Consider the following 15,067-nt stretch of genomic DNA (forward strand, 5'->3'; position numbering starts at 1 on the left):
CATTTAACAGAAAGAGTAGGCGCTTGTGCTGTAGTCCTCTTAGATCTACAGCAACACTACCAGTTTCTAGAACCTTTGAATTACCGAAATGAGTTTGTGGTCTTTTTTTATTTGGGTCATGATTTGATTGAGATCAGCGGGGAGTCTGTAGTGCAAAAACCAGGAAGACTACCACTGCTTGGGGATGCTAGAAAATGATTGCTCTTCCAGGAGATTTGTGCAGAAGCCTAAACTTCAAACTAATCTGTGGACTCCATTTCCCAGACTACAAGTGAAGCACCATACATGATAGATTTCTATGTAGTATATATACAAATATATATATAATTCAAAAGTATATTGGCGATACATCAAAAAAGTCCTAAAGACAATATATATGCAGTATCTCCTTTATGGAATGGAGAGATTACAAACACTTTGGATCCACTCATCTTGTTATCCTGGATACTGGGCTGTACTTAGAAAGTTCCAGGCATAAGATCATTTGGGATGAATCATAGTTTGTCATTAGGTGTTAGGCAGGTTGCTCAATCCAATTTAAAGACTTCCTCTAGATCCTCGTTATCTGGTATTACTCAAGGTGGAGCAAGATCTCCAAAGATGGACTCTTACTTCACTGCATGCCAGGATAGCCGTAGTTAAAATGGATGTTTTGCCTGCCTCTGCAAACTTTATTTCACAAGATTCATAAGATCATCTGGAATCTGAAATTCATCCAACTTTGCATTTATATAATATTTAGGTTTCCAATCAAATGCATTACTATATTTCATAGATGCGTAAGTTTAGCAGATAAATATATAGGCTGTAATAAATATAGTATAGGTTATGGAAAATACTGTTCTCTCTGGGCTAAACAAATAAACAACGTGCATGCAAGTTTTTGGTCCACCACACTATTATATTAGCCATTTTTAACTGATGGAAAACGTATTCAGCTGCCCAAATAATTTTTTAGGAGAGTGCTGATGTGAGCCATGTGCAGAGCCCAGGATAAGCTTTATTAGCTTAGAAATTGTGAGGGTTTGAGTGGGAAGGTTAGGTCAAGGTTTTACCTGTTAAGACCGCTATCAGTCCTTTCTCAGATAAACGGCCCCAAAGCCACTGATATGTGAGTATCACGCTGTTACTACGGTTTATATATTGTTGTTAAAAACCTCAAAACACTGTGCTGCATTTAATTTTACAACATACATTTAGAATGTTCTCCAGCTATCGGAGGTGAAGATCTCACTGAGAAAAACATCCATAACCCTACTGCAGTGCTACTGGTCTATAAATTCCTGAGATTCTTTGTAAGAACGTTAGCCAAAGTCCTGAGACGGCAACAGGCAGCAGATCATACTTCCTGTTTTACTGTGCATGCATAAGTTTACATGATCATGTCTTTGGCTGAATGAGATCTCTGGGCTAGCTTACTTGTGATGTGGGTACAAGTGTGGCTAACAGGTAGCTACAGTCACCAGCTATGCTACTACAGACTGGTTTCTGAATATTGATTCCGCTGCACATGAAGAAAAACACTCTGACAAAGAAAGCTTCAGGAACAACAAGTCGCTGATGTTTCTACTGGAAACAACACTGGCTACTAAAAACTACGATGTGAACTTACAGATTCTCCTACTCTGGTGTGTGTATATAAACTGTTTCTTTTCATATCAAACATTTGCATGCAGCTAACATGCATCTTCGTCTCTATGAATATTTCTAATAGTTCTGGAAAAGCCCCTTTAAATATGCAGGTTCATATATAATAAATTAAATAAATTAATAAAATAAATAAATTATTTTTTGAACTCTGTTAATTAAAACTATATGATTCAGTATATATATATATATATATATATATATATATATATATATATATAAAAATAATAAAAATTAAAAGAAATTATATGTGTGTATATATATATATATATATATATATATATATATATAATCTAAGGATTTATTTGACTTCTAAAAGAAAATGACTAAGAGTTCAATTAATGTTTAATTAAAAGAATACAAATGTTTTTAACTAGTTGCCTTTCTAATCAAATTACAATAGGTTAAATATATACATGCATAAATGAATGAATGAATGAACGAATGAATGAAAGAAATGAATAAATGCATAGCTATTTTATCTCCATGATTTGATCAGCCACTACATGAACATTTAAAACTGGAAAAAAATGCAACAACAGAAACCCACATTTCAAACTTCATTTTATTTTAGTAATTTAGCCGCCTATTTTAGTTATAAAAGAAAAAAATAAAAATAAAAATGAATGAGTAAATATGTTACTTTAAAACATTTGCTGACTACCAGTGCAAAAATGTTAAGAGTTTTTTTTTTTTATTCATTTTTATTTAAAACCATCAAAATAAATCTGTTAATTTAAAATGAACTGGTTCAAAGGATTCTTTTATTATCGATGTTGTTAAGTGTAGCTTGATCATAGTCTTAACCGTTTCCCAATGCAAGCAGCTCAGCTTGACGGGGGTTGGAAAGCAGTTTCTGGACACAAAGCCACATGATGAGGGAGGTCGAGTAGTTCAGCGTTGCACTACTTTGCATCCTGTGCGCAGCAAACAGATTTGGGAGAGACAAGGGCGCGCACCTTGGGTGTAAGCTGCTTCTTCCCTGTCAGAGCTCCTGAACGGAGGCCTTATTCCGCTTTCTCTCAGAGCTGACCCAGGCCTGCTGAGGCGCTGGCAAACAAGCACTGGGGCCTCATGATACGGTTATTTTCTGGCCAGCCTCTGCAGCGAGAAGCTGTCGACTGACAGGAAAAGTGTGTGAGGAGGCCACAGTGAAGGAGAACTAAGAAGGCAGAGTTCCTGACCTCTTATCTGCTACAAAATCCCTCTCTGGTGTTTCTGAACATACGCAGAGAGGCTGAGGACGCTCGCCGTGCGTTACGAAACGCCGGGCCTCGTATTATTTTCCAGGCGCGCTTGGCTCCCAAGTGACTTGCGACCGCGAAATTTACCGCGACAAAACAGTGGACGGCTGGTGATCTGACATGAGGCTCCAGCGGGATCGATGACACCAATCAGTGGTTGATTTAATATGATGTGGCCAGTTTAATCAATGGTTCCGTCTCAAAAATAATTATTGAAATGAAACTGGCGTGTGTCTGGCAGCAAACTCTCTCGAGAAATACACGTCTTGGCTTTTTTAATTAATGTTAAAATGGAAAGATATTGTTGCAAGAGTCATCCAGGAGCACAGTGAAACTAACATTTCTCATTTTTCTTCCATAACTTGACTCTTAATATTGACTAAAATGACTGATTCCTTTGGTGCAATAAATACAGAACCAAACTTGCATGAAAAATACACATCACAGAAAAATTGTCTATACAGTATTTACTACCAATTTCTCATAATTAGTGGAAATAATTTACAAATAATTTTACTGTCTAGCAAAGTTTTAGTACTTGGTGTTAAATTGAACAAGATCACAAAATTAAACTGGAGCATTGAAATAGGTAGAGTGCATTAATAAACTATATAGCCAAAGCAGTAGGACAGATGTGGAATCTTAAAATTAAAAGAAAACTAATCTGATTTAAGTAAAATGAGCTTAATCTCATTCAAATATTAATATACATATTAGGCATTTGATGACAATTTAAAAGAAATAAATGATAAATACACAGACGGATAGATCAATAAAAAAAATTCACAATTTTATATAAAGTAAAAAGAAAGTTTTATATTTTAATGCACTTTTGTCTTATGGATGTTTATGTATTGAGGGTAATATTGTTTTTATAACATATACAATGGGGCTAGAATATTTATCTACAAATTAAAATGATCTTTATAAAACGGATATATTCAATTTCCAACGCGCTTGCCAAGCAGACTCCAGAAATAAAAGCCCAGCAGTGGCCTGGCTGTGGTTCATCTCCACCCTACACCTGAGCGTCTTCTTCTTCTGGAGCCGCGCTATCGACGCCATTCAATACATTCCCCATCGTGGTTCTGCTGACGCCAGCCTATTAGCTGAGTCTAGCAGACACCGGGCTCAATATTACCAGAAGGAAAGTCAGCAGTTGCTCCATGTAAAGAGATATGGTCGGGAAAATCCATTTCAGCACAGCCATACAATCGGGACGAAACTAATATTAGCCAATGAGAGGCGCAGCCTCTCACGCACTCACTATTGAGACATCAGCGCTTCATCAGGCCTGATATGTACTAGTATTATGGAGAATCAGAATTCCACCAAAGAATTCAAAGAGAGTTAAAAGGCAGCATTGTTATTTTTAGTTTAAGACAACTGAGGCAAATCATTCAAACGAAAGCAAGTGAAGTAGAAATAAGAAAGTGATTAATAAAAGATCAAAATGACTGAAACTTAACGTAATAAAAAGCAATATTAAAGCACTTTAATTCTAGTAAGAAGCCAAACAAAGTTCTTTGTTTTTAATCGGAGCAATTATATACTAATTTAATGAATTAAGTGTCAAATTTGCATACATTGTATATAATAATAGCTGAATAATACAGTGGAAAAGAATAAAAATTAGCGTTACCAAGGAGAACACTATTTTAAGACAATTAATACTAAATAAATAAAACTGAAATGAATAAATAATAAGACTTCTACAAAAAATGGCAACACATAAAAATTACTACTTTAAATTAACATTGTGCTGAAGAATACTCAAAATAATCAAAATACTCAAAATAATTGAAAATGCACTTTTTTAGAAAGATAATTTTGCTTGATTCTGATTCCAAATTATACTTAAATTAATTTATGAAACAGTTAATTGTATACACTGTATATAATAACTTTACTAAATGTTTTAAAGATTAAAATAAATCAAAGTGAATAATTATAATATAATTAATACAAAATAATAAAGGTATTTTTTAATTTCATAAACTCTCAAATATATGGAACATATGGAATAAAGATTTTGTTTAATATATCTAATAATTTCTTTAACTTTATTTTATTAAATGTCCAGCATGACGAGTGCAGCATCGATCCACCTGTCCTAAAGAGGAAGAGAAGCATTTGTAGCGTGCAGGTAGTACATGTGCTCCGACGGACGTGTGTTGGAAGCGCATCTTTCTTCCGCGTTTTACAGCAGAGGTACTTCAGTAAAACGGCGATTTACTTTGTGGCGCTGAAGGAGGTGGAAGTAGCCAATTTATTGCAGGTGACTACATTCCCACCAGTGCCCGACACGCCCTCGCCTACATCTACACCTCGCCTGGCCTAAATCCTTTCACATCTACCTTCTAGCGACCAGTGAGAGGCCAAGCATGGGAGCGGGTGCAGGAATTTGCGTGACTTCATGCGAGTCCTCTGAATCTGCATGGGCAGGCAACGCTTCTCAGGTGCCTGTGGATGTAGATAACCAGGGAATCAGAGGAGGCCAGGCTGAATGACCAGGTCCACAGGACTCACCACCTGGGCCCTGAGAGCCACCTGCAATCCATCTCTGTCTACGCTCACGCCTCTGTGGAGGACAAAACAATCAGTAAAATCCAGCCACTTCCCTGAGAGATATATGGAAAGAACTGTGCTTCTGATGTACAGATAGCATGGAGCTGTGCAACATGGGTGGTGCTGTGTGAAAGGGCTGATTTCAGCAGTTCCTCATCACCCTTCACAGACACAGCGTTCTGTATACAGATTTATTGTCAATTTCTGAGAGAACTTTTTTACTAAAACTACTAAATTAAAAAAATACATTCAAATGATTATATACCTTCAAAAACTATAATCATAAAATATTTTAAATTATCTTAATTTTCTATTAAATGTCTGATTTATTTTTTTTTATATTTAATTAAACTAGTAAAAAAATCACTGAAAAATTATATATAAATACTTATTCTGATTGCAAAAATAAGTATAAATATAATACTTGAGAAAAACCCACTGGCAATCACAATAGCTTAGCTTTTGATAGTATCTTGTGATAAAACAAATTCTATTAACATAAATTGTCCTCCCACTCCAAATTTTCTTGCTGTAATAGAAATGTTCCATTGGCCAAATTTAATTCAGAGTTTTTAATTGAGGAACAGTTGTCCTAACAGGACGCGTAGCAGAAATTCAATTGGGCCAAATGAAAATTTGCAGAAATAAACTACAAAAGCTGCAATCGGGCGCACTTTTCCAGGCGGGATTTAGTTTATGTACAAAAGTGTACTTTTTGAACAGGTGCCATCTCAGTGACAGCTTGCATTTTGATTTGAGAGGTAAATATTGTCTATTAAACGGTGATTTGATCGCAGGCTTCACATGCTTCAGCTTTTAAATCGCAGCTTGACGAGCTGTGCTTTCATATAGCCTCTTAACAATGACGTCAGCCAGAGGCTCGGGAAGTAAACTTCCTCATTATTTACACCTTTCGCGCTGACTTAAAGAAAGAGCCTAATAATGAACTTTCTCTGAGCACCATGGAGCTGTGTGTGCAGTGTGTGTAGCGATTCCAGTGAGAGAGGTGGGGTGTGTTAGATTTAAGGCCACAAAATCCTCAGATAAAGGACACTGCACAGAGATACGGGATGAATCTCACACGCGTCTGTCAGTCGGTGTAGTGTGCAAGAGAAATGAGACTGGCTAGATGAGAAAGGTCTGTAAGCGCCTGTAGATAAGGGCATGCTTATATACGCTGATACGCCTCCTTCATTTTATGTATACACATAGTTTTTCCTGATAATAGAAAATGCAAATGGAATAATAAAACATTCCATTTGATATATAAATGTATATGCAAAATGCATATACAAACGCTGACACGTACTAAAGACATGCCACAATGTGACTGTCCAGTTCAGATAATCTGTGAAATGACAAGCGTAATCGTGAGCAACGGAAGAATGTCATTTTCGCTTTACACTGATGTAAAGCTTAGAATTGTGTGCAGTGGCAGAACCATTTTTCGAACTGCAACGTTATATGGTTAAAAGCAGAGTTTAAATGTATGGTTGCACAAATATGGCACTTGCATGTATTTGCACAAGTTTTGAAATTAAAAAGAAAACATACTTAATTGGTAAAACAGGAGGACAACAGTCATAAACATGATCGGATTGAAGCAATGGCACTATCTAATCATTGTCTCACTGTTTGTTGATTGGAAAGCGTCAGAGAAATTAAATAGTTGATAAAAATATCACGATAATTCATACTACTCTAAAAATAGTCTATCTCTACCAAAATTCAGCCATACTTGTTTTAGAGCTGTTTTGGTTTGTATACCGCTTGATCTGTGCATTTTCACCTGATTCAGATCGACTACACCTATACCAAGTAGGCAATGGTTGAAAAAACACATCTTAATATTGTTTTTCTTTCTTCCAGACGTTAAATCGACAGACTTCGGAGTGCTGTGGATTATCGTGATGTTTTTAGCAGCTGTTTGACTTCACCTTGACGGCAATCATCTACCGGGCTGAGCGCGATGGCTGCCACATTTCTCCAAACTGTGAGAAGATGACCTTTGATGGCCTGAGGGCGAGTAAAATGATTCTGGTAATATTCTTTATTTTTGCAAACGATTCCGCCGTTATGCGAGCTTTGAATTACTAGCACTGCATTCCTTAAAACAACTTGACACGTTGGGCTGCAGAAACAGACACGTTCGGTTCAGCTACTCCTGACCATTACTGTAAATAAAGGTCGCTCATTTAGCTCCCATGGTCTCTACCTTCGTCCCGAGATGCCATCGAGACTGTTCAGCACGCTTAAGAACAAGCATGCCCTGGCGCGACCGATAAAACTTCCTGTGCTAACTGAAAGTGGCTCACGCATGTAGACGTACGTGCGTGTACGAAAAAGAGACGGCCAGGAAACTGGTGCGCGAAGGCTTTTTCGTTGAAGCAACTGAGAAAAAAGGTAATTATGAACACCTACCTTAGAAACGATTTTGCGCATGATCCACAATAAAAATGAGTGTTTTAAATGGCACATTTATACAGAGTGACTTTGTGCAGAATGTATCTAGCATGATCCATACTCGAGCTGTTAATGAGCTGTCGCATCCATTGCAGGGTGGTTTCCACTCACTCTCACAGTCATTTGTGTATGAGAAAGAAACTAAAGACATTCCTCGCCTCAGCCAGAACCTTTGCTACACCTGCAGGCACTGTGCAAAACAGCACTTGAGAAATTCATGACAGGGCTTTAATGACAGGGAAAGTCCAGCCAAGGATGCAGCTAATACTGTACAAGCATCAGTATATAGATCATTTCTCTGGGTCACAAACACGCTAATTTAAAAAAAGCAGAAAAACAGAGAAAACTGAGATTCAGGGCCGGAGGAGTTGAATGAAGAAGTTTCAAATCTAGGAAACACAAAATCATTCCCATTCTACCATTGTTTTGGTGTTACATTAAAGAAATTATGTTATTTATTAAAGGCCCATGGAACGTCCAGTAAGTCAGCTCTCTTAATATGTTAACGCTAATTATTTTACTATTTTATTTCAGGTTCTACTACAAACTTGGCCTCAGAAACCATTGTGTATGAAAATAAGAGTAATTCAGCAACAGCACAGCTGCTAGTTCTACACTGCAAAAAAAGTCACAGAATGTCTAAAGTCTGGTACAACGCAAGAAAAAGTTTATTCCTTGTAATGCATGCAGGTACATAGCTCTAGTGCACTTTTCTAGCATTTCTACAACAACACTGCAAAGATTGCTAAACTATTAAAGTGATTCTGAAAGTAAGGTACAGGTCGGTTCACATCACAATGCTGGAAAATAGTTTCTCAAACTCACGCTGCATGTGATAAACTCGTGCAGTTTCTAGTTTTTTAATAAGAATAGTCCTAAAAAGACACATCTGGTGCAAATTCACTTCTAAACTATCAAAGCCTTTAGTTTTCACTGTGAACAAGCAACAATCTAACTCAAAAACTGGTAAGAACTCGTGGCAGGTTTCCTGAACTAGCATTGCATGCAAAAACCTCATGCAGTTTCGTCACTAGCTTTTTCAGAAAGGAAACAAAGAGCTCATTCAATACACCCTAAAACCAATTAAAGCCTTATTATTAAGGGTTGAGCAACAGGTTTGTTACAAAAAAGTTCATATCAATGCAAGAATTGAAAAAGTTTTTCAACCCGGACACTGCATGCGATAATACTCATACGTTTCCTTTTCTCTAGCTTTTTCAATAAAGAAACATCCAATAAAAACCTATTATGCAACAGGTTCGCTTCTGCTGTGCGCTTCTGGTAACAAATCATAAAACTTCACAACAATGCAAGAACTGAAAAATAGCTTTCTCATGCTGCTTCATCGATATGAAAAGTCCAAAACGACAAGCTGGAGTCCACCGTGCATGGGTTGGTTGAATGAGGCGTTAATTCAGTGAAGTACTCACTGAACCTCCACAGACTTGTGTTTTCAGATTCAGCCACAAGATTTCAGTACTCTATCGACACTGAAACCAGCACCGGTGTCATTACTTTAGCTTCAAACATTACACTGAAGTGCTGATGGAGCCTCGATATCACCGAGAAGCACGACTGGTGACGCGTGAGAAGCTCAAGATGCCGGTTGGCGCGGAGATGATTTATACATGCTTCACCTCGCTCTCTCGTCCGAATCCAGCCTTCAACTTGATCTGTTCGAACTTTGAAGGGCTCGGCCTGGCCTCTGCAAAAGAGCAGAAAAAAAATACGGCGACGACATGCCCGAGGCTTCGCCTTCAAACGCTCTCGCGCGTTCTGTGCCCCTGTAACCGACCCCAAAACACACCCTGAAACCTATGGTCGCTCTACGCCATTCAGCGAGTGGCTCTGTCTCTGGATTCTCTGTGCATGCCCAGACGCGGTAGATTGAGATCGCGGCCAGCTCAGGGTTGACTGATGCCACTTGCAGCAAAAGAGCGGAGCGCAAACGCTGCGCTGGTTTTCGCGGCGATTCACGCTGACATCAACACGCATCCTCCTCCCCTCCGCTCCCTCAAGTCCCCTGCCCGTCTTTATCTGGGCTGTTTTCAGTGCCTAGAGAGCCGACTGGTCGCATGACTGGTTTGTGTCAGGCGGCCTACAGAGCGCCCCTTAGTCAGACAACGAGTTTAACTTGGGCACCTCAATTGGGGGAAAAGAAGCATCTGAGCAACCATTGGGCTGCCGAGGCTACAAGCATGTTCCAAGTGAATTCGATCAGCTTTTCTGGCGCAGGTTATCTGGCGCTCGGGCTGGTCTGTCAAACCTATACCTGTCCACATTTGCTTTGAAAAGAAGGAAAGAGATGTGGTCTGTTTCACCATAAGTGATGCGGAGGAACAGAGGGGGTTGAGGGCGAGGAGGTGAGAAATGCAGCAAAGTTTAATAGCCGATGAGTGTGTGTGTGTGTGTGTGTGTGTGTGGCTAGAGTTTGTAATAACAGAGAGGCGAGTCACGCTGCATAAGCAAAGCTTATGCAAATCCATCCCAACAGAGAAATGCTAATTACTCCCAGGTCTCTGACGCTACAAAGGTGCCGTGCAGATGACTGGAAATTTCTATGGTGCTCGGTATTCTCTCATCGGGTTGATCTGCAAGACAACAATTGTCATTAAGTATTTACTGGCACAAATTTATACATTCTGACTACGTTTATGGTACCCTGCGCCTAATCAGGTTCGCTATCAGTAATGAAAATACATTAGTATTTAGAGAAAACATCAGCTAGTATTTCATGCTTTATGTGTAATTCGTTGGTAACAGTTGATGCGTTGAAGTGCCAAATATTCTTACTTTTTTTAGCATCTGACATGAAAAGTGAAATCGGCATACATTTGATGTTTTCCACATTATACTGTGCTTCATTCCCAACCTGTCGATTCTCCATATTAAACAAATCCACAAAATACAGAGTGTTTACTAAAATAAGCTTTATGTTATGACTCATCTGATAATTCATGGAATATCAAGCATACTACTGTTGTCTAATGCAATGACATCTATATATTTGTAAAGTATTAATTTGTGGTCCGAATAAGAGCTTTAAATATTTAGATTCTTTATTTGGTTAGTATATTGATTTTTTATTCTGTTACTTCTGGTGCCTTGCATGATCATTTCAACCTGCTGATTACAAGAAACACACTCTTGCTGGGGTGTAAAAAGTCTGGCATCCAACTAAATTTAGCTCTGAAGAACCAATGTGGTGTTTAAACACATCTATTTATGTTTAAGTGTTGGGAATCTGTTTTGAAGCTAAATATCACACTTTAAGACAAATACGTATTAAATTTCAGCGATTAAATAGTATTTGGTAATATACTTTGATAAATACTTCATATTTCCTTCCATCAGTAAACCAAGATGCTCTAATGCTATGCATGACTGATTACCATTTAATACTGCATGATTTAATTGTTGTTCATGTTATAATTGCATGTATCCCTTGCATTTACTTCTAACCTGTTGATTCTTCTATTAGAGCCAGTCATGTAATGGAAATACATTGCTTTATAAATTCAAGCATCGAACTAAATGGCTCCAAAATATAATGTTCACTTTGCTGCAGACTTTTATATTTTTGAAGAAATGCTCTACTTTAGTAAATGAACAAATGTATGTGGCAATCATGCTACATTATTTTAAAGTGCTGAACTGCACAAACATCTTTCCCGCCTCTGAAGGATGCACTGTTTTGCAAAAAGAAAAATGCTTATGTGGATGAAGGGGAATTATCATTTTGCTCCAAACCGCAGACTACTAATTTGGCACGGTACTTTCTCAGATATCTTTAATCTGTCGATTCTGATAATACGAGAGTGTTTAACCTCAGTCAATACCAAAATATTTCTTTTACGAACTGTCTGAATGAAATGGTCGCGGCGCGTTATGCATGCCGGAAGTCGACATAATTGGGCAGGCCTCTCATTACTGGCTCTACCTGCTCTAATGAAGGTACTGTATTGCACGCCCGGGGCGGGTCACGATATCACACAAGCTCTCCTGCCCATCAGCGCCTATCATTAACGTTTCATTTGCCTCCAAAGATACCACGCTCGCATGACGCATCCTCAAGCCCAATATCTGCTCAAGTACACACCCGCGCCCACTCTCCAGCCTAGACGGCCCCAAATTGGCCCATGTGCACTCACAGTACCCACGCTCCAGCACATGCCTGACACAGCCTGCACACCCAGTCCGGGCCCGCCGACCGCTTTGGGGGAGCGTGGAGCAGATGCTGTCCTCCTGACCTGGGCCAGATTTTTCAGAACGCACGCAGACACGCTTCCACAGATGCCAAAAAAGGTGAATGTGCCTGCTTGATAACGCTGAGGATTTCAGGTCGGATTTAATTTTGGAATACAAAAACGGAAAGCGTTCTTGAAGAAAATACGTGGTGTTTCGCGGATGTACTTAAGCGCAAGCGTTTTTAAGTATAAAACGATTGCATGAGTTTCTGGCCAAGATTTTTGTCTATTTCTAGCCAAAATATCGGAGAATTCTGGGGATCATGAAGGATTCTTTCAGATGTAAGCATAAAATATAGTCTTGTTTTCAAAAGAAGAGGTCAACATTAAGCTAATTTTTGTAATCACTTTTGAAAATAAGATAATATTTTTTTTACTTGTCTAGAAAATTCTAGACTTTCTAGATATTTTCTAGAATAAGAGAAATACAATGGCTAGAAAGAAGTGCAGTGCAGGAAACATTTTAAGTTCCGCAGATTCCAGACTTGGAAACTAATAAAGTGATCTGAAGAACTCACGATACCCAAGAACTGAAGGCTTGTCTTGATCAAGCGTGGTTACTTGAGAAAGAATATATACAGTTTGTTAAATATTCAAATTTACAAAGCTCCTACTTAGCTCATTGATTATATAAAAGATCGTAAACTTTTAATTTAATTTTCATTTATTTAAATTTATGTATTTAACATGTAATATGCAAATGATGTATCATCATGGAAATACATGCTTGCAGTAGTAATATCTACGTGTTATGTTGAAACAAATTTTATTCTTTGTGGTACTTTCGTGAATCTGACCAAGATGAAGATTCTGAGTCTGGAAAGGCTCTCAAAAAGGACCCTGTAAATAGTTTCTATTTTGCAAGAGCGACAGGTAAACGAAAGGCTGTGAATCACAAACTACCTACTCTGCCCTGTACTACAACTATCAGAAGTTTAGAATGCTGTTTGTCCAGAACTCCTGGGAATCACGGATAGTGGTTCAGGATTTTCTGGTAGAGTTTGGGATGCACTTTGAAGTCCAGGGTTCTTCTAATTTAAATACTTGAGGTTAGAAACATCTGTCTTAACGATGTTCAGCAGAGCCAGCGAAATGTGTGAGTAGGAGGGCTGTCTATCTGTTATCTACTTCATTGCAACATCATGTCCAGAACGCACAGCCGTCCCACACACACGCCTCCCACAGGTTCCCACTGCAACACACGTGCCCCATCCTGGAAGGCGCATATCCAGCCCCGAGAAAATACCAGGTGATCCTCAAACTGCGGCTTAACTTACTAAACTCTCTAATCTTTTATGCATGGTTATAAAGCACGCGCCGTACGTCGTGGTACTATACTGAGTTTTGGTACTGTTTAAATACTTCCCCCTGAATTTGTGTTGCTCTAGATTTCAGGCGGTTAGGAGTTTGTTTTAACCATCCCACAAGACTGTCACCACAAAGTCAATACAACTAATATGAAACGTTAAGACAGTTATTGTCATACAGAATATATTCAAATTATTTTAAAATTCTCTGTTTATAAATAAACATTCCCTTAAGATTATATACAATTTATGCAATGTGTTATCTCTTTGTTGTACTTTTTTTTTGTGTATCATGCATGATTCAAGTAATAAAACGTAAATGTGTCTTAGAAAGAATGACTTAGGAAGAATGAGAACTGAATGAAATTCAGTAGAGAATTACTCTAAAATAAACTCCAAACAAGTTACTGTAAATAAAAAAGATATATCATTGCTGTAATTATTATATGTTCAGGTTTAATTAAAGGAGTACTGGAGTATGTTTCATAAGAAAATAATATTTTAGGCAATATATTTGAAAAATATATTGTATAATTTTAATGTATTATTTATTGGCTTCTCAAAATGGAAATGTGAAATTTACTAACCTCATGGCTAGTTTAAAACTGTTTGATGAATTTGACTCATTTTATGAGTATTAACAGTAAAGAGGAAAAATCAATTATTTCCACAGTTCTTTATAATTTGGCTCCTGACAGCTGTTTTACGCTTTTCTCACAGCCCGCTTTCTTTCTTTTCCTGTAGTTGAGGCAGAAGAGATAAAAAACAGTGGACTTTCCTTGCATTTTTCTTTCCTGTAGATCATGATGGTATATAATTATTAAATCGACCTGAGTCACATAGTGATGCCGGGAGTTCAGCAGCGCTAGAGGAGGCTGTCTGAATGTGAAAGTATGGCGATGACGGCAGCAAAACGCGTCCGTTCGCCCGCCGGTTCATCTACCTCAAAATCCAAAACGGAGATATTAACGCGATTTCTCAGCTGCGGCGAGGTGGGATGCGAGGGCTGTGCATCTGCATCTGGAGATCTCTCTGTAAATACTCACTGACAGCCCCCAGAGCCGGAGGAGGGGATGAGCGCCAGACTTCCAACAGACATCCTAGACAGATAAAATCGTGAACTCCCTCCCCAGACGACCTCTCTGTCTCTGCCTGCCAGTCCAAGCACCCTCTGTCTCTTTCACATGACGCAAGTACTTGAACAATCCTGCCTCTTATACACAACTGACAATAAACCACCGCTGGATAAAGATGACTATGACTCATAATTAGAGCCAGATTAAACAATCCAACAGTAATGAATTTGCACGCAAAATGGATCGCATCTATCGCATTTAGTAATGTTCAGAGGTTTGATTTAACTTCAGTAACTCTGCAAATGTGAGTGTGAGTATTTGGTTATGAACTTTATTTTGAGGATCCATTTTATACATCTCTACTAACTATAGCAGCTTATGCACCATCGGTCACCTGGTAAATAATCGTTCACTGACCTCTCAGAGTAGGGTTTAGGTCACATGAACGCTCTGATTGCTTTTAAATAGCACGAGTATGCTGCAGACCAAATCCAAAATAAAGGTGTAGAAGTTAT

The 15,067-nt window shown here is 38.3% G+C and overlaps 1 protein-coding gene across 1 annotated transcript in view; it reads right to left on the reverse strand.

Moving 5' to 3' along the window:
* The window catches only part of LOC122342059 (neural cell adhesion molecule 2-like), a 60,001-nt gene extending 45,426 nt beyond the window's left edge, over positions 1–14,575 (reverse strand). Inside the window, exons 1-3 of the mRNA XM_043235840.1 lie at positions 14,523–14,575; positions 5,421–5,472; positions 5,249–5,354 (exon numbers count right to left, since the gene is read on the reverse strand). Coding sequence (XP_043091775.1) covers positions 5,249–5,354; positions 5,421–5,472; positions 14,523–14,575 — 211 coding nt within the window. The remainder of the gene's footprint in view (positions 1–5,248; positions 5,355–5,420; positions 5,473–14,522) is intronic.
* Positions 14,576–15,067: the final 492 nt, after the last annotated feature.

Source organism: Puntigrus tetrazona, chromosome 1 (assembly GCF_018831695.1).
Source record: "Puntigrus tetrazona isolate hp1 chromosome 1, ASM1883169v1, whole genome shotgun sequence".
Lineage (NCBI taxonomy): Eukaryota > Metazoa > Chordata > Actinopteri > Cypriniformes > Cyprinidae > Puntigrus > Puntigrus tetrazona.